Below are 18,117 nucleotides of genomic sequence, written 5' to 3'. Positions count from 1 at the left end.
TGCCAGGTCTTTTGTCCTGTGGAACCACTGGTGGGTTTCAACCACCAACCTTTTGGTTAACAGCCAAGTCCTTAATCACTGCACAACCAGGCCTCCTTGGTAAAGCTTGACTATTGAATATAGAAAGGAGACTGGCCTTTTGATGCCAGACTTGGAGAAAAAGATGAAGTAGCTGCCGGAATGTCAGAAATCAGGACACAAGCTGCAGCCACATGTTCCACTCATGCTTCAGTAATACATGATGCCCTGGTGTTTGCCGTGCCAGGAGTGTGCCATGAAGCTAGTGTGTAGAGGTAAGCAGTAGGAGAACAGGCCCCCAGCAGAGTCCTGGGCATTCCCTGTCTGAACTGTCCCCTCTTCTCTCTGTTTCAGGTCTCAGCATCCTGCTGGCACTATCAGGAGGAGGTAAGTCTACTCATGGCCAAAGGCCAAGGGGGAAAAAATCAGGATCTGGAGCCTTTCTCCAGGAGAGGGAAGGAGCCCTTTGCAACTGAGTCCCTGTCATGTTCTGCTTACCCCTTTGAGTCCCCAAGGACTGATTTCCTCCTCTCCATCACCAATCCATTTAATTTAGCTCTTACATTGCATCACACCCAGTGATTAGCAAATTACAAAACCTCTTGTGATTGAGTCAATTCCAAATCGTGGTGACCCCACATGTTACAGAGAAGAACTGTGCTCCGTAAGGTTTCTTGGCTGACATGTTTATGGAAGGAGCCCTGGTGGCACAACGGTTAAGTGCTCAAGGGCTAACTGAAAGGTTGGCACTTCAAACCCACCCAGCAGCTCTGCAGAAGGAAGACCTGACAATCTGCTTTGGTAAAGATTTGTTGTTGTTAGGTGCTGTGGAGTTGGTTCCCACTCATAGCGCATTATATACAACATAAGAAGCACCGCCCAGTCCTGCGCCATCCTCACAACTGCTGCTGTGTTTGAGCCCATTGTCGAAGCCACTGTGTCAGTACGTCTCGTTGAGGGTCTTCCTCCTTTTCGCTGACCCTCTACTTTACCAAGCATGATGTCCTTCTCCAGGGACTGGTCCCTCCTGATAACATGTCCAAAGTACTTGAGAAGGAGTCTTGCTATCCTTGCTTCTAAGGAGCATTCTGGCTGTACATTTGCCAAGATAGATTTGTTCTTTCATCTGGCAGTCCATGGTACATTCAGTATTCTTCACCATCCCCATAACTGGAAGGTGTCAATTCTTCTTTGGCCTTCCTTGCTCATTGTCCAGCTTTTGCATGCATATGAGGTGGTTGAAAAAAACATGGCTTCGGTGGGGCTCACCTTTGTCCTCAAAGTGACCTCTTTGCTTTTCAGAGGTCTTTTGTAGCAGATTTGCCCAGTGCAATGCATCATTTGATTTCTTGACTGCTGCTTCCATGGGCGTTGCTGATGGATCCAAGTAAAATGAAATCCTTGAAAGCTTCAATATTTTCTCCATGTATCATGATGTTGCTTATTGGTCCAGTTGTGAGGATTTTTGTTTTGTTTATGTTGAGGTGTAATCCACACTGAAGGCTGTCGTCTTTGACCTTCATCAGCAAGTGCTCCACCGGGATGGTATTTGTAATTCACAGAAATGAAACATCTGGCTATTGCAGGGTTTAACATGTTTCTTCATTGGTTTTAACATATTTGGGGTAAACTAAACCACTCATTTTCAAATTAAAGAAAAAAAATCTATTCCAATAAAAGCCTTCTCACTGGGTGAGTTGAGTTTCTCTTTTTTTTAGAATTTGTAAATTGGCATTGCAGCTGTACTTTTATTTCAGGTCACTGTATTAGCTACTAGAGAGTTCATGCTGGATAAGTTTACATTTCAGTGGGTACTTCTGTTTTAAAGTAGAAAAATGCTTATAATTATTCATTTTTAAAATTCAAGCTATAAAGTCATATGATTACAAACCAAATAAAATATAGAAAGAGAACATGGAAAGAAATAAATAACAAAGTGGAAAAAAGAAAAAAAAAAACATTGTTTAAGCAATATTGAGCCCTCATTCTCTGTTTCTCTTCCGTTTATTTGCAGATGCTCCAATTTCTTATGTACAAGTGTGTGGAGTCGTGGGTCAGCCTGTCACCCTACCCTGCACGTACTCAGGAGTGCTCACGTCCATGTGTTGGGGCCGAGGGACTTGTCCTCTTCTTGGGTGCCTAGAGGCAATGGTCTGGACTAATGGATCCCATGTCACCTTTCAGAAGGACTACCGTTATAAGCTAAAGGGACCCCTTTCGGCAAGGAATGTGTCTTTGACTATAGAGAATGCAGTCCAGCCAGATAGTGGCCTGTACTGTTGTTCTATTCAGCACGGGGGTCGGTTTAACGATCAGAAACACATCATATCATTGGAGATTAAAGGTGAGTTGAGTCTTCTTTCTTTGGTCATTTCGTGCAGGTGAACTGAGATGCAAAGCTTTCTGTTTGGTAATGATTTTCTCTTTTCCTTGAATAGAAAGAGAGGAGACCCTCCATTCCTGTTTTTGAATAACTGTTGCTCTTGGGAAATAGGAAAGCTTTTATGTATGTAGAAGAAGTGCTAACTCCAAGCCCGATTCAAGGCCACAAGCTAGAAGGTCTTTGCAGTCAGCAGACTATCTCCTGAAGCAGCGCTTCAGAAATGTTAGTTGGCCCATGAAAAAGCATTCACTGTTCCATAGTGAAATCTAGTGAATGTGGGTCCTTCTTTCTATGATAAGCTTTCTAGTTGGCTTGATTTAATTCCAGCACCTTCCTTTTCTATTTTGCACGCTGTGCATAGGTTAACTCTTCCTCCCAGGATCCTGTCCTGGAAGCCAATGTTCCCAGCCACTTAGGAAGAATAGCAACCCCTGAATGAGTGACTTGATAGGGGGAGAAGGAAGACCCTTCTCTTCTTTTTTATGTGAAAGGAGATGAAAGGGTTTAAATGCAAGGAGTAATAATTTCCTCTTAACACAGCAAATTCACTCATTTTTCTTTCATAAACATAAAGTGCACACCAAAGCCTGACTTGATAAATACACCCTATTGATTTCGCGTCAAATGCCTGGCTTACAGGGACACCAATGGTGAGACCCGTGGTTACAGAAAGATATTAACTTGAAATGTGGTTAGTGGGAAGTGTGATGGTCATATCGGGTAATGATCCAGGCAAAGGTATGACAAGTATGTGGCTGAGATCCTGGGTGATGCTGAGAAAGAAGAGATAATTCACAGTGCCTGCAGTGTTTATAACTGTGAGAAGGAAATAAAGTGAATGAAATAACTCATGGGGTTTGCTTCTGATTCTGCAATAATGGAAAGACAGTATGGCGTTGCATTGCAATGTCCTCGTACTGAAATTGCTCATGATAAAGATCACAATGTCTGGCGAATTCTTGAAATGAAACATTTCATTCTGTCCATGTGATAAATTCTTCGTTTGACTCTGGTAAACTTAAGTAGCATAGAAATAACTGGAAGAACCCTGGGCAGATTAAAGAATTGAAAATTTCAAAAAATCAGGCCTTGGAAAGGGACAGGAACCAACATTATTTCCAGAACCTGGAGATCAGGGACTATTGGAATGACCCTCTAAGGTGCTGCTCTTGCAAAAGATTGACTCCATGTGTTTTCCTTCTTTGTATCAAGATTCAATTTCCCACAAGACGGAATCTGATTGGCATTTCTGGAGTCAGGTGGTCATACAACTTAAGAGAGGGTGGGCCAAACACCATAAAATTCCGAGTTGATGTGCCTATCCAGCCTGCATGAACAGTCAGGAGCTTGTTCTGCAAAGGAAAAAGCTGAGTGTCTCTCTAAAAGAAGGAAGACAGGTGGGATGCTGGCCCGTCCAAGCCACAGATGTCTATTACAACATCCATGGCTGGTCATCTTCCAGATCGTGAATGCTACCTTCCACTCATGCACTTAATGAAGAAATTCAAGTGCAGTAAAAATTATTTTCAAGCCAGAGAAGGCAGTAGGCAGTGCTGTGTCCAGTGGACCAAGATTCTAATTATGGATGTTCAATGACATGCAATTGTAATTGTGAGTCACTGGGATCACCACTTGGTATAAAAGGGAACAAGATGCGGGCTGTATCTTTGAAAGAATTACTATAGTGTGAAGAAGAAAAACATTAAAAAAAAAAAAAAAAAAAAAAGAATATCTGAAGGAACCTGAGAAGTTCAGTCCCAGGATTTTGGAGAAATTGAAATCAGAGCAAAGAGATCCAAGGACCTCATTCTGTCGGGAGAAGTAAGAGAAGGTTTCACAGAGGAAGTGATGTTTCAGCTGTGGCCTGGGTAGCTGACCAGTTACCCATTCCAGGGCCTTCCAAAGGACATGAACAGCACGTGCAAAACACACAAGCAGGTGCCAGAGAGATGATGTGTCCAAGAGATGCTTAGGAATGGTTTAAAGTGTCTGCAGCATAGCCTTCATGGGAAAACAAAGGAAATGGCCCTGTGAAAGAAAGTGCCTATATCCTGGAAGGCCTGCTATTTCTTTATTATGTACCTATTTACCTTTAATCCAAAGATGATGGACGTTCACTGAAGTAGTCTAAATCAAGGTGTATCCTGATCAGATGCAAGTCTCTAACAGATCACTTCACACAGCATTCTAGACATTGGAGAGGAGTGGGCCGGTGACATTCTGCTCCATTTACTGGGGATCATTGAAGTCCTTAAGGCCACATTTCTTTCCAAATATAATGGGATAGTGTGTAGTTCATATGATAAAAACATTTAAGACATTAATTCCCATAAGAGTCTCTCTATTCATTAACATTCACAAATGTTAAGGCAAAAGAACTTGCAAAACACCTGAAATAGATTAGTTGTTGGGTTGGTTTTTTAATGACCAACTCTTCAATGTATTGAGAAAATATTGAAATTTCAAGGATTTCATTTTATTTGGATCTGCAGTCAATGCCCATGGAGTCAGCAAGTCAAAAAATCAAATGGCTTATTGCATTGAGCAAATGTGCTGCAAGAGGCCTCTTTAAAATCTTAAAAAGCAAAGATGTCACTTTGAGGACTGTAGTGTGAGTTGGAATCACCTCAACAGCCATTGGTCTTTTTTTTTTTTTTCTTTTTTTTGGTCAGATGCACTCAAAAGGGGGCCACTGAACAAGGAAGGCCAGAGAAGGATTGATGAATTATCATGTTAATGAAGAATGTTGAATATACCATGGACATGCAGAAGAACAAAAATCTGTCTTGGAAGAAGTATAGCCAGAATCCTTATAGAAGCGAGGATGGCAAGACTTCATCTCACAGACTTTGGAAATGTTATCAGGAGGAACTGGTCTCTGCAGAAGGACATCATGTTTGGTAAAGTAGAGGTCAGTGAAAAAGAGGAAGACCTTCATAGAGATGGATTGACACAGTGGCTTCAACGACGGGCTCAACAATTGTGAGGACGGCACAGGACCGGGCAGTGTTTTGTCCTGTTGTACATAGGGTCGCTATGAGTCAGAAACAACTCCGACAAAGTTGAAGAGCTATTTCATCTTTTTGAATACCATAAGAGATTCAGTGAAGCAGTCCAATATCTTCATTTGACTGTTTTCTAAATAAACATCAATTTGAATTTAAGCACAATTAAGAGAAAACAGACTATTTTGACTAGTTAAAAAGGCAGATCTTTTTTTTTCTTTAATAAATACGAGCTTTTTATTACACTTCAGATGAGGGTTTACAGAATAAACTAGCTTCTCATTGAACAGTTAGTACACATATTGTTTTATGACATTGGTTAACAACCCCGCGACATGTCAACGCTCTCTTCTTCTCGACGTTGGGTTACCCATTGCCAGCTTTCCTGTCCCCTCCTGCCTTCTAGTCCTTGCCCCTGGGCCGGAGTGCCCCTTTAGTCTTGTTTTGTTTTATGGGCCTGTCTAATCTTTAGGTGAAGCATGAACCTTAGGGGTGACTTCATTACTGAGCTAAAAGGACATCCAGGGACCATACTCTCTGGGTTTCTCCAATGTCTGTCAGGCCAGTACGTCTGCTCTTTTTCTGTGAGTTAAAATTTTGCTCTACATTTTTCTCCAGCTCTGTCTGGGACCCTCTATTGTGATCCCTGTCAGAGCAGTAAAGAGGCAGCTCTTTTAATTACTTCCATAATTTCAAAAGTCTTTATTATGTTTATACTCTCCGTAAATTTGTGACTGTATATTACCTCTCTGTCTGGCCTAGAAAATACCTGCAATTAACTCTTTATGAGAAGTTTGGTTATCTTGCAATATCAAATCTGCTTTTCTTGCAAGAAGGTCCCTGATCTAGGGTTTTCATCAACTTCATTAATACACAACTATGGAGTCTATACTCAGGGATCAACTACCCTTAACCATGATCATTTCCCTGCTGTTGCTTAGTCCTCTCTTCCTCCTCCTTCTTTCCCTCTCTCTTCTCCTTCTCTGTGTTCTTTTCCCCTTCTCCTCTTTCTCCTCCTTTCCTCCTTCTCCTTGGTTTTTTTTTTTTTTTTTGGAAAATTTTAGTATATAAATGTCTTATGATGATATTACAATTATTTGCCACTTTTGTTAACCTGAAATCCTAGCGGCTTTGACAAACAAGGCTTTGAAAATAAAATGATCTGATAAATGGGAATGATGGTCATCTCCTGCATTTGGTCCCACTCATAGAACTCTATTCAAAAGCGAAGCTGGAACTAGAGTGCTGACAATGCTCAGAGTCTGCACAACAGACCCAACAGAAGAACCAAAGAGAGTGGTGAGAGTAAGGATGAATTCAAAAAGAGGACTGAGCTCTGCTTACCCTGTGATACACAAGCATTCCTCCATGGAGATCAGAAAATTCTTCCAGAACCCAACCACAGAATCTACATATGTTATGGAAGTGCCCATGTCAAACTAAGAGTAACTAAGAGAGATTGTGAATAATAGACATGGAGCATTGTGAGCTACCTAGAAGGAACACTACATGACAAACCATATTGCTGCCAGCCTCCTCTGGAAGCCAATGGCAAGATTATCAGTAAGCATCTCAGCTGAATTTCCCAGCACTACTGTGCCTTGGCCTGTGACTATTTCCCTCCTGTGCTGTGCAGGCTTCTGTGTGTCCCTTTTCTGTCTCAGCATCTCCAGTGACTCCCTGACCCTCTGATTTTCCCCATTTTGCCCCCACTGACCATGGGATTCTTCTAATGGTGCACATGTCCTTGGAGTTGCCTCATGAAGATTATGCATTTAAATTAGTGTAGACCTTTTGTTTTTCATCCTAGGGAGCATAAGACAACCTTCTAATGGAGTGCCTCTGAGCATAAAAGACAAAAGAGAAGCCAGTTGTTTGGCGATTATGAGCTATAAAAGACACCTAATGACCATGCATTTTTGTATGGCACATAAGAAGGAGCTTTGTCCAGGGATTTTTAGTTTCTCACTTAGCTTTTACCCTCTCACTGAAATCATATGGCTCAGAAAACACATAATATGGACTGATGGAAATTGAACTTACTGAGTATTTCACAGTGACAGGTTTTATTTTGGCAAACGCTGCTGATTACATCCATGCGTAATCATAGCATCCATTAGAAGCCTGTAATGTGAATTTAGTTTGGAAAATATAGTAGTGTTCTGTCAGGGATTTTGCACTTAAATGATCACATTAGGCTTTTCATAGATGTCTCCATAAAAAAAAAAAAAAAAAAAAAAAACCATTGCCATCCAGTTAATTCCAACTGATAGTGACCGTATAAGACAGGGTGGAACTGCCCTGTAAGGTTTCCAAGGCTGTAAATCTTTACGGAAGCAGACTGTCACATCTGTCTCCCACGGATCAACTGGTGGGTTTGAACTGCTGAACTTTTGGTTAGCAGCCAAGTGCTTTAACCACTGCACCATGAGGACTTCTGGTGTCTCCATAGCATATAATTATTATGGAAAATATTGTATAACTCAGAATGTCCACATCATAGTCTAATTAAATCGAACCATTGGGTCAGGCACATGTAAGTCTCAGTCTTTCATCTTCTTTTTTCCATACAACAGGTGACCAGCACTGTTATGAGTTAACAGTGATTCAGTCTCTCTGTGTTTCAGAGATAAGCAGAGAGGGTGCCGTTCAGGTGGGACATTTGCTCCATGTGAGTTACTCTGAGTTGTGCAAAATGAAAAGATAATGTAAAAATTCCAAATGTGGTTTCTATTTAGGTTGAGGACTTGTTTTCTCTAGGAAATTGCTCTTAGTGCAACAGCAAACAGAATTTTTATTTCAGCTGATAAGTGTGGAAAAAAGCAGGTGGTCATAAAGTCTCCCAAATTCTTATATGCTCAGTTGTCATTGTGCCAGAGCTTCTAACGCTGAGGCTGGCTCATTCCAACTTTCTTTTTCTTTTCTTTTTCCCCTCAGTGTTATGATCTATTTTCATTGGTTCTGTTTCAGTACTTTGGTAGGTTTTGATTTGTTTATAACATGACTATTTTATTATGTTATAACCAGTCCTTTATATACATGTATATGGTAAATCAACAGATAACAAGTTTGAGAAGAAAACAGAACAGAAGTTGACTAAGTAAAAATAAAACAAAAACCAAGCCGTTAACTGATTCCAACTCATAAGTTCTGACAGGAAAAATAAAAGAAATATATATACATACATATATATGTATGTATTTTTTTGTAAGGGATAAAATGAGCCATATTCTACCCAGTTCTCCACTCTTAATTTAAATAAGTCTCTTCTGATAGTTACTTGAATCAATAAAATATGCTTTCAACTCTGAAAGGAAGCCTTATTTTGCTTTTTAAAGGAAAAAAAAGGGGGAAATCTGGCCAATATTAAGAAATGTGAATTAATCTAAGCAATCATATTCTATCAATTAAAAACACAGTGCGTGTCTAAGAAACCTGGTCCACATACTTGATTTAGAGCTGTGTGTTCACTAGGTCTCACTACTGGAAATCCATTCACTTGCTGACAGTGGAAAAGTAAAAGTATGGAAGGTGATACTTTTGACCTTTAAAATCTTGGCCCATTTTTTATAGAAACAACGATGTGGTTATCATGTTGAGATAGTTTCACTCAATTCCATCGAGAATAAACGTTAAGAACCCTTAACAGAACTTCCATTCCACGCTTATGTCGGTGCTTTCAGCCAAATTGCCTCCAGAAAACAGGGTGATAATATAGTCAAAATACCAGACGACCAGGCAGAGGGTCCGGGTTTACTAAACTCAGCTTCTCCTGAAAGTGCAGAGAAACGTGAGTTCCCTCCCAGCGAAACAGGGCATATTCGTCCCTAGGTGGAGGGGTGTGCTCCCAGGTTCCCCCTGAGTTTCTGGTTTTCCCAGGTCCTGGCATGTGTGCGGAGCAGAGTGAGGTGGTTAAGAACCCAAGCTGCTGAGAGAGATGCCTGAGCAAGTCATCCAACCTCCCTGAACCTGGCTTTCACATCCGTAAAACGAATAGCATCATAGAATCTCAGAGAACCATCACAATAACTTGCTGAGGAAAGCTCCTGATGCCCAGTGGGCAGGTGAACAAATTAGCTGTTATTATTCCAATTTGAAATCCATTTTAGGATGAGCCTTTGCTGACGTGTCTTGCGTAGAAGCCAGAACATCAGTTTGTAATTGTGTACTTCCTAAAGGTTACACAAAAGGAGGAAGAAGAAGGAGATCCAGATGATTCCAGGACCTGAATTTCCTGATCATAAACACAGTTCGGGAATTTAGATTAACATTTTCAGAAGAAACTGGTTCAAAATGGATTCAGCATTTATTATACACTAGGCATTCCACAAAGTACATCAGTATCTTCGGTGATCACATATTGCTATTGTTTCATTTTGAAATGAAGAGAAGAGGGATTTCTAGGATTAAAACCTTGTTATTGTCGTTCTTAAGTGCCATCGAGTAGGCTCTGACTCACAGCAACCCTCTGTACGGTAGAACAAAACACTGCCTGGTCCTGCGCCATCCTCACAATTGTTGCTATGCTTGAACCCATTGTTGCAGCCGTTGTGTCGATCCATCTCTTTGAGGGTGTTCATCATTTTGTTGACCGTCTACTTTAACGAGGATGATGTCCTTCTCCAGGGACTGGTCCCTCCTGTTAACATATCCAAAATGTGTGAGACGAAGTCCTCACTTCCAAGGAGCACTCTGGCTGTACTTCTTCCAAGACATATTTGTTCAATCTTCTGGCAGTCCAGGGTTTATTCAATATTCTTCACAACACCACAATTCAAAGGCATCAATCCTTCCTCAGCCTTCCTCATTGTCCACCTTTTGCATGCATATGGGGGGATTGAAATTATCATGGCTTGGGACAGATGCACCTTAGTCCTCAAAGTCACATCGTTGCTTTTCCACACTTTAAAGAGGTCTTTTGCAGTAGATTTGCCCAGTACAATATGCCTTTTGATATCTTTGGATATCATGGCAGCTGCTGCTGCCATGGCATTGATTGTGGATCTGAGTAAAACCAAATCCTTGACAAATTCAGTCCTTTCTCCATTTACCATGATGTTGCTTATTGGTCCAGTTGTGAGGGTTTAGGTTTTCTTTATGTTGAGGTGAAATCTGTACTAAAACCTGTAGTCTTTGATCTTCATCAGTAAGTGCTTCAAGTCTTCTTGTATTTCAGCAAGCAAGGTTGTGTCATCTTCATAACCCAGGTTATTAATGAGTCTTCCTCCAATCCCGATGCCTCATTCTTCTTCATATAGTCCAGCACCTTGGATTATTTGCTCAGCATGCAGATTGAATAGGTATGGTGAAAAGATACAACCCTCACGCACACCTTTCCTGACTTTAAACCAATCAGTATCCCCTTGTTCTGTCTGAACAACGCCCTCTTGATCTATGTACAGGCTCCTCATGAGCACAATTAAGTGTTCTGGAATTCCCATTCTTCTCAATCTTATCCATAATTTGTTATGATCCACACAGTCAAATGCCTTTGCATAGTCAATAAAACACAGGTAAACATCCTTCTGGTATCCTCTGCTTTCAGCCAGGATCCATCTGACATCAACAATGATATCCCTGGTTCCATATCCTCTTCTGAAACCGGCCTGTATTTCTGGCAGTTCCCCGTCAATATACTGCTGCAGCCGTTTTTGAATGATCTTCAGCAAAATTTTGCTTGCGTGTGATATTAATATTTTTCTAAAGTTTCCAGATTCAGTTGGATCAACTTTTTTCAGAATAGGCATAAATGAGGATCTCTCCCAGTCAGTTGGCCAGGAAGCTGTCTTCCATATTTCTTGGCATAGACAAGTGAGCACCTCCAGCACTGCTTCTGTTTGTTGAAATATCTCAATTGATATTCCATCAATTCCTGGAGCCTTGTTTTTTTGCCAATGCATTCAGTGCGCCTTGGACTTCTTCCTTCAGTACCATCGGTTCCTGATCGTATGCTACCTCTTGAAATGGTTGACTATCGACAAATCCTTTTTGGTATAATGACTCTGTGCATTTCTTCCATCTTCTTTTGATGCTTCCTGCATCATTTAATATTTTCCTCATAGAATCCTTCACTATTGCAACTCGAGGCTTGAATTTTCTCTTCAGTTCTCTCAGCTTGAGAAACGCCAAGCATGTTATTCCCTTTTGGTTTTCTATCTCCTGCTCTCTGCACATGTCATTATAATACTTTACTTTGTCTTCTCGAGCAGTCCTTTGAAACCTTCTGTTCAGTTCTTTGACTTCATCATTTCTTCCTTTTGCCTTCACTGCTCAACATTCGTGAGCAAGTTTCAGAGTCTCCTCTGACATCCATCTTGGTCTTTTTTTCTTTCCTGTCTTTTCAATGACCTCTTGCTTTCTTCATGTATGATGTCCTTGATGTCATTCTGCAACTCTTCTGGTCTTCAGTCACTAGTGCTCAGTGTGTCAAATCTATTCTTCAGATGGTGTCAAAATCAGTGGGATATACTCAGGGTCATATTTTGGCTCTCGTGGACTTACTCTGATTTTCTTCAGTTTCAGCTTGAACTTGCATGTGAGCAATTGATGGTGTGTTCCACAGTCGGCCCTTGGCCTTGTTCTAACTGATGATATTGAGCTTTTCCGTGGCCTCTTTCCACAGATGTAGGCAATTTGATTCCTGTGTGTTCTATCTGGTGAGGTCCATGTTTATAGTCACCAAGTATGTTGGTTAAAGAAGGTATTTGCATTGAAGAAGTCTTGGTCTTGCAAAATTCTCTCATTCGATCTCCGGCATTGTTTCTATCACCAAGGCCATATTTTCCAACTACTGATCCTTCTTCTTTGTTTCCAACTTTCACATTTTAATCACCAGTAATTATCAATGCATCCTGATTGCATGTTTGATCAATTTCAGACTGCAACAGCTGATAAAAATCTTCTATTTCTTCATCTTTGGCCTTAGTGGTTGGTGCAGAAATCTGAAGAATAGTTGTCTTTCTTGTAGATGTATAGATATTATCCTATCACTGACAGGGTTATTCTTCAGGATAGATCTTGAAACGTTCTTTTTGACTATGAATGCAACACCATTCCTCTCCAAGTTGTGTGAAATATGAATCTAGGAAAATTGAAAATCATCAAAAGTGAAATAAAAACCATAAACATCGATACCCTAGGCGTTAGTGAGCTGAAATGGACTGATAGTGGCCATTTCATATCAGACAATCATATAGTCTGCTATGCTGGGAATGACAACTTGAAGAGGAATGGTCTTCTGCTAGTTACTCCCAAATCACTCCGCCGTATATTTTAAAAGCATGTTGTCATGGATTGAATTGTGTTCCCCCAAAATATGATGCCCATATTTCATATTGTGTGATTGTCCTTTATTTTATGATCTGATGTGATTTTCCTATGTGTTATAAATCCCAATATCTGCCTGTGGTTAATGAGACAAGATTAGGTTATGTTAAAAAAAGATTAGGGTGGGATTCAACACTTTTACTCAGGTCACAGCCTTGATCCAATGTAAGGGGAGTTTCCCTGTGATGTGGTCTGTGTCACCTTTTATCTTACAAGAGATAAAAGGAAAGAGAAGGTAGCGGAGAGAGACGGACCTCATACCACCAAGAAAGAAGTGTGTCTTTTGGACCTGGGGTCCCCGCACTGAGAAGTTCCTAGACCCAGGGTAAGATTGATAAGGAGCTTCCCCAAGACCCAACAGAGAGAGAAAGCCTTCTCTTGGAGCTGGTGCCCTGAATTCATACCTGTAGCCTCCTAGGCTATGAGAAAATAAATTTTTCTTTGTTAAAGCTGAACGCTTGTGGAATTTCTGTTTGGCAGCACTAGATATGACACGTGTTGTACCACTGCAATCATTTAATAACTGTATTTTTATGCAAATAATATTCAAGTTCTACTTTTTTTTTTTGCCATCTGCACCTTCCCCCCTTCACCTGGAGGTATTTCATAAGCGCACTATGCTAATTTTTATTAAAGAAACATGCAATGACAAATTAATTTAATTGTAGACCCCCACCTCCACAAGGTTTGTCCCTCTTACTAACACATGTCCACAAGGCCTAGCATCATGCCTGGCTTTTAGTAGGCACTCAATAAATATTGTTGACCGAGTTCTTGAATGGAAGGCCTCATGCTAAATCCCTTTGCAAGTTTCTACTTTAGGAGATATTTTGGACTCCTTAGGAGAAAATCAAGATCCTTGGATGGAGCAAGTGGTTTTCACTTAACTACTAACCTAAAGGCTGGAGGTTCGAACCCTCCCAGCGGCGCCATGGGAGAAAGGCCTAGTGATCTACTTTTGTTAAGATTAGAGCCAAGAAAACCCTGTGGAGCAGTTCTGCTCCGTCACACAGGGCCACCAAAAGTTGTAATTGACTTGATGGCAATTGGTTTCTTGCTTTTTTTATTTTCAGAGGGGAATTAGAATGGGCCGTGGGTGCATTCGGAAACCCTGATGGTGTAGTGGTTAAATGCTATGGCTAGCCAAGAGTTCAGCAGTTCAAATCTGCCAGGCGCTACTTGGAAAGTCTATGGGGCAGTTCTACTCTGTCCTATAGGGTTGTTATGAGTCCAAATCAACTCAATGGCAGTGGGTTTCATTTTGGTTTGGGTGGATGCATTAGAGCCCTTGACTGGTACAAACACTTAATGCATTTGGCTGCTCACCAGAAGGTTGGAGATTCAAATCCACCAAGAGGTGTCTCAGAAGACAGTCCTGGTGATCTGCTTCCAAAAACGTGGCCATTAAAAACCCCATAGAGCCCATGGGGTCACCACGAGTCAGGGCCAACTCGATGGCAACTGCTAGTGGTGCTGGTGGAAGCATCAAGGAAAGACCTCACTCAAGGGTGATTGGAAGAAGGGATGTGACCAGTGACATGTTCTCTCCCATATTCCATTCTAATGGCTATTTTTCTTTTCCAGAGCACAAAGGTATGACGACCCAGCCACCGGTGGATGTTTGTATGAGTGAGGATGCAGCCCAGACTTGGATACAGTTGGTCAGTCTTACCATGTCATTCTCCTGCACAAGCACCACCATGGGTCCCTGTGACTTCCAGGATAGAGCAGTTCTCGATTGGAGCTGAATATGTCCCCACCCCAGGGGGCATTTGGCAATGTCTGCAGACGTTTTTTGGTTGTCATTACTGGGGTGTGTTCGTGTATGTGTACACTCTTCATAGGTAGCAGGTAGAGACCAGGGATGCTGCCCAACATCTTACAATGTACAGAGCAACACCCCCTGAAACTAAGAATTATCCAGTTCCAAATGTTAATAGTGTTGAGATTGAGAAACCCTGGAATAGAGTTAAAATGCTCCAGCTGTCATTCAAAGCCCTGCATCATATATCTAGAACCTCACCCCCCACGCCCTCCCATCCCCTGTCTTTCTCCATAATGAACTCCTTGTAGGTTCCAGAGATCTCAACCTCTTAACTGGTCTCATAAATAAGATGTAGCAATGATATACCCCTCACAGGGCTGTGAGGGATAAATGAGAAACCAAATAGCAAGTTGACAGCACAGAATTTGTTGTTGTTGTTGTTGTTAGCTGCCATCTAGTCAACCACCATCTCATGGTGGACCCATGCACAATAAGATGGAATCCTTGTGATCCATAGCAATACCTGATGGGATCACCCAACCACACTTACCCATGTTCTCACTTTCTTAAGTTTCAGTAAGGTTTTATCTAATTAGCTTTATTTCTTTTAAAGAAAAATACATGGAAAAATGGGACCAAAAAGGACATTGCAAAAGTGGCTACCCAACTAATTCAGGAGGTGGAATTAAGTATATGGAATCAGACTTTCGTTTCTCCAGGAAAGTATGAGGATCCTGTGCTTGATATAGGTAAGAAACTCCTTAAATGGTCCCCATAAAGGGATCTGGCTCCTGGCATGGTCGAGTTCTAGGATTGAAGAAATCTTTTAGATCCAAGCATTAAAGATTTTCCACATGGAGGCTCTACACAAGTGGGGCTCTGCTTTCAAATACAAACCCAAGGGAATAAACCAGCTATCTTCCTCTTTCCAAATCCCCTTGGTATGGTGCAAAGTACTTAGGACTATACCCACCATGCTTCTATGGCTGGATCAGAAAGATCCCGTATACTCAGTTACATATGGTACTAGGACAATCTAAACCTGGTGCAGATAACTGGTCCCTCCTCTTTCCTCCACTGGGGTCCCATGGTACCCTTCATTCCGGTAAACCTGAGTGAGGACCATCCTCATCCACACAAGTGGTTCTAACAATTTTAAACCTCAAAAGGGAATGGGGGGATAACTCTAGTTCCCTTCCTTTTCAGAAATCTCCTTAGCCCTGGTATCTGTCAAGCATTCCAGAGAACCATCTTCTGGCTTTGTTGGGTTTTTTTTCTATCCATAGCTTTCTTTTTACATCGATGTCTGCTCTTGTCTTCATTATTTCCTTTCTTCTACTTTCTTCAGGTTTAGTTTGCTTTGTGTTTTCTAGCTTCTTGACTTAGTATAGTAGATCCTTGATTTCAAAACCTTTCTTCTTTTATAGCATGTGTATTCAAGTTATAAATTTAGCTATAAATTAGAGCTATAAATTTCCCTCTAAGGACTGCTTTGGCTGCATTCTGCATATTTTCTTCTGTTGGGATTTCATTATCATTCAGTTGAAATGTTTAAAAATTTTATTTGTCATTTTTCCTTTGTTTCATGGGTTATTTGTTGTTGTTGCCAGATGGCACTGAGTCAGTTCTGACTTATAGTGACCCCATGTAACAGAGAAGAACTGGACCATAGGATTTCTTGGCTGTAATATTTATAGGGGCAAATCCCCAGGTCTTTCTCCCACAGAGCTGCTATGTGGGTTTCAACTGCCAATCTTCAGTTTGCAGCCGAGCACTTAATCTTCGTGCTTCCAGGAATCTTTATGGGTTATTTAGAAGTGTTTTATTTAATTTCCAAATATTTGGAGCTTTTCTAGTTACCTTTTTTGTTGTTGTTGTTAATGATTTCTTATTTAATTCTGCTGTGGTCTAAAAGCATATTCTAAAATTTCAACGCTTTTGAATTTATTGAGGCTTGATTTATGTTCTGTGTTGATAAATGTTCCACATAAACCTAGTTTCTGTATTAAGATACAGGATCTGGTGGTATATCAAAGACCAAAATAACTATAGCTTAAATAGAGAGAGATTTATTTTTTACAATTTGAACATAAAGAGCCAATGACTGATGTGACAGTTCCATGGTCCTTCCAAGACATGCTATCCTCAATGTCCAACTTGCATCCGTATTTCAAGATGGTGGCTGTAGTTTCACATCCTCTTACCAGCCAGTGGGAAGGGGAAAGAGGAGAAGCCAAAGGCCTGCCCATACTCTTTAGCACACACCACTTCTGGTCACCCCTCTGTTAATTACATGGCTCCACTTACATGCAAAAAAGGCTGGGAAATGACTTGAGCTTAGCTTAAATTTGGAGCCCTGGTGGTGAACTGGTTAAGAGCTCAGGCTGCTAACCAAAAGATCTGCAGTTTCAGTCTACCAGCCACTCCCTGGAAACCCTATGGGGCAGTTGTACACTGTCCTATAGGTTCAGTATAAGTCGAAATCGACTTGACGGTGCACAAAAGTTCCGAAAGAAAAAAGAGGTGAATGCATATGGGGCCAATGAATAGTCTCTCTTATAGCCCCTAGACAAATTTTCTCACCTCTCCAGAGACAAACTCTGTGTACCAAAACTTTTATGAGGGTGATCTTTTGTCAGATTTTGTCCTTATATGGCTGAGAGAGTTTACCCAAAAGATCCCTCCCAAGTACAATCTATTCCCAGTTGACTATTTCCTGGAAAACCTTTAAATGGTTGCTTAAAAAAAATTAAGTTCTCTCCTTAAGTGGGCACTCCAAAGTACATTCTTAAATTTTTTCTTCCCTTTTAGTTTCCTGTGGTAAAGATTTACCTTGCCCACTTTAGTGCCAGCTCTGGGAAGCATGACCATCTCCTCTCTTCTTGGTTTGTGTCACCAGTGTGTGTTGCTTAGATCATTTTGACCACTTTATACTCAGCAGTATGAAGTATATGTGTGTTGGGGGAGGAGAGTGCCATTTGGTCTACCTTGACTTTGGAGCATGCATGAGATGAAATTACAAATAGTGAGTCTTCCAAAGAAGAGAGCTCTTCAGCGAGCCTTAGGCGTGAGAAGCAAGCAAAGCAGGATCACTTTCTTTATGTTTACAGTCTATGAAACCAAGAGGTGCAATAAGCCAAGCAAGGAAACAATTTTGGAAGCTGGAAATAACACAATGGATATTGAGTGTGCCCATGCTTTCACAGAAACCAGAACAGGTACTATGTTTAAGATGGATTCTCTTGAGCTAAAATTCTAGGCACCGTGTCTCATTTCCAGGTGACTTTATAGGGTCTCTATGAGTTGGAATCAACTCGATGGCACTGGGTTTGGTTTTGGTTTTGGTTTTGGACAAGGGGTGGGAATTGTCTTAGTTATCTAGTGATTCCACACCAGAAATACCACAAGTGGGTGGCTTTAAGAAACAGAAATTTATTTTCTCACAGTTTAGGAAGCTAGAAGTCTGAATACCGGGAACCAGTTCTAGGGGAAGACTTTCTCTCTCTGATGACTCTGGGGGAAGGTTTTTATCTCTTTCAAGCTTTTGTTTCTTGGTTCCTTTGTGATCTTATGTGGTGTGGCATCTCTCTTCCCCATCTCTGCTTCCTCACTTACTTGTT

General features: G+C 41.0%; 2 protein-coding genes across 3 annotated transcripts in view; both read left to right on the top strand.

The window, feature by feature from the left end:
* LOC126072018 (adhesion G protein-coupled receptor E4-like) overlaps window positions 1-18,117 on the top strand; it is a 150,342-nt gene that overhangs the window by 23,726 nt on the left and 108,499 nt on the right. The window lies entirely within an intron of this gene.
* LOC126072010 (adhesion G protein-coupled receptor E4-like) overlaps window positions 1-18,117 on the top strand; it is a 66,110-nt gene that overhangs the window by 11,120 nt on the left and 36,873 nt on the right. For both annotated transcript variants that reach the window (XM_049876588.1, XM_049876587.1), the window contains exons 3-7: window positions 373-405; window positions 2,033-2,362; window positions 14,317-14,393; window positions 15,111-15,246; window positions 17,608-17,715. In XM_049876588.1, the coding sequence (XP_049732545.1) occupies window positions 373-405; window positions 2,033-2,362; window positions 14,317-14,393; window positions 15,111-15,246; window positions 17,608-17,715 (684 nt within the window). The remainder of the gene's footprint in view (window positions 1-372; window positions 406-2,032; window positions 2,363-14,316; window positions 14,394-15,110; window positions 15,247-17,607; window positions 17,716-18,117) is intronic.

The sequence above is a fragment of the Elephas maximus genome, chromosome 3, assembly GCF_024166365.1.
Source record: "Elephas maximus indicus isolate mEleMax1 chromosome 3, mEleMax1 primary haplotype, whole genome shotgun sequence".
Classification (NCBI taxonomy): domain Eukaryota; kingdom Metazoa; phylum Chordata; class Mammalia; order Proboscidea; family Elephantidae; genus Elephas; species Elephas maximus.
Note: the sequence above shows the minus strand (reverse complement) of the source record. Positions and strands in the feature narration are given on the sequence as shown.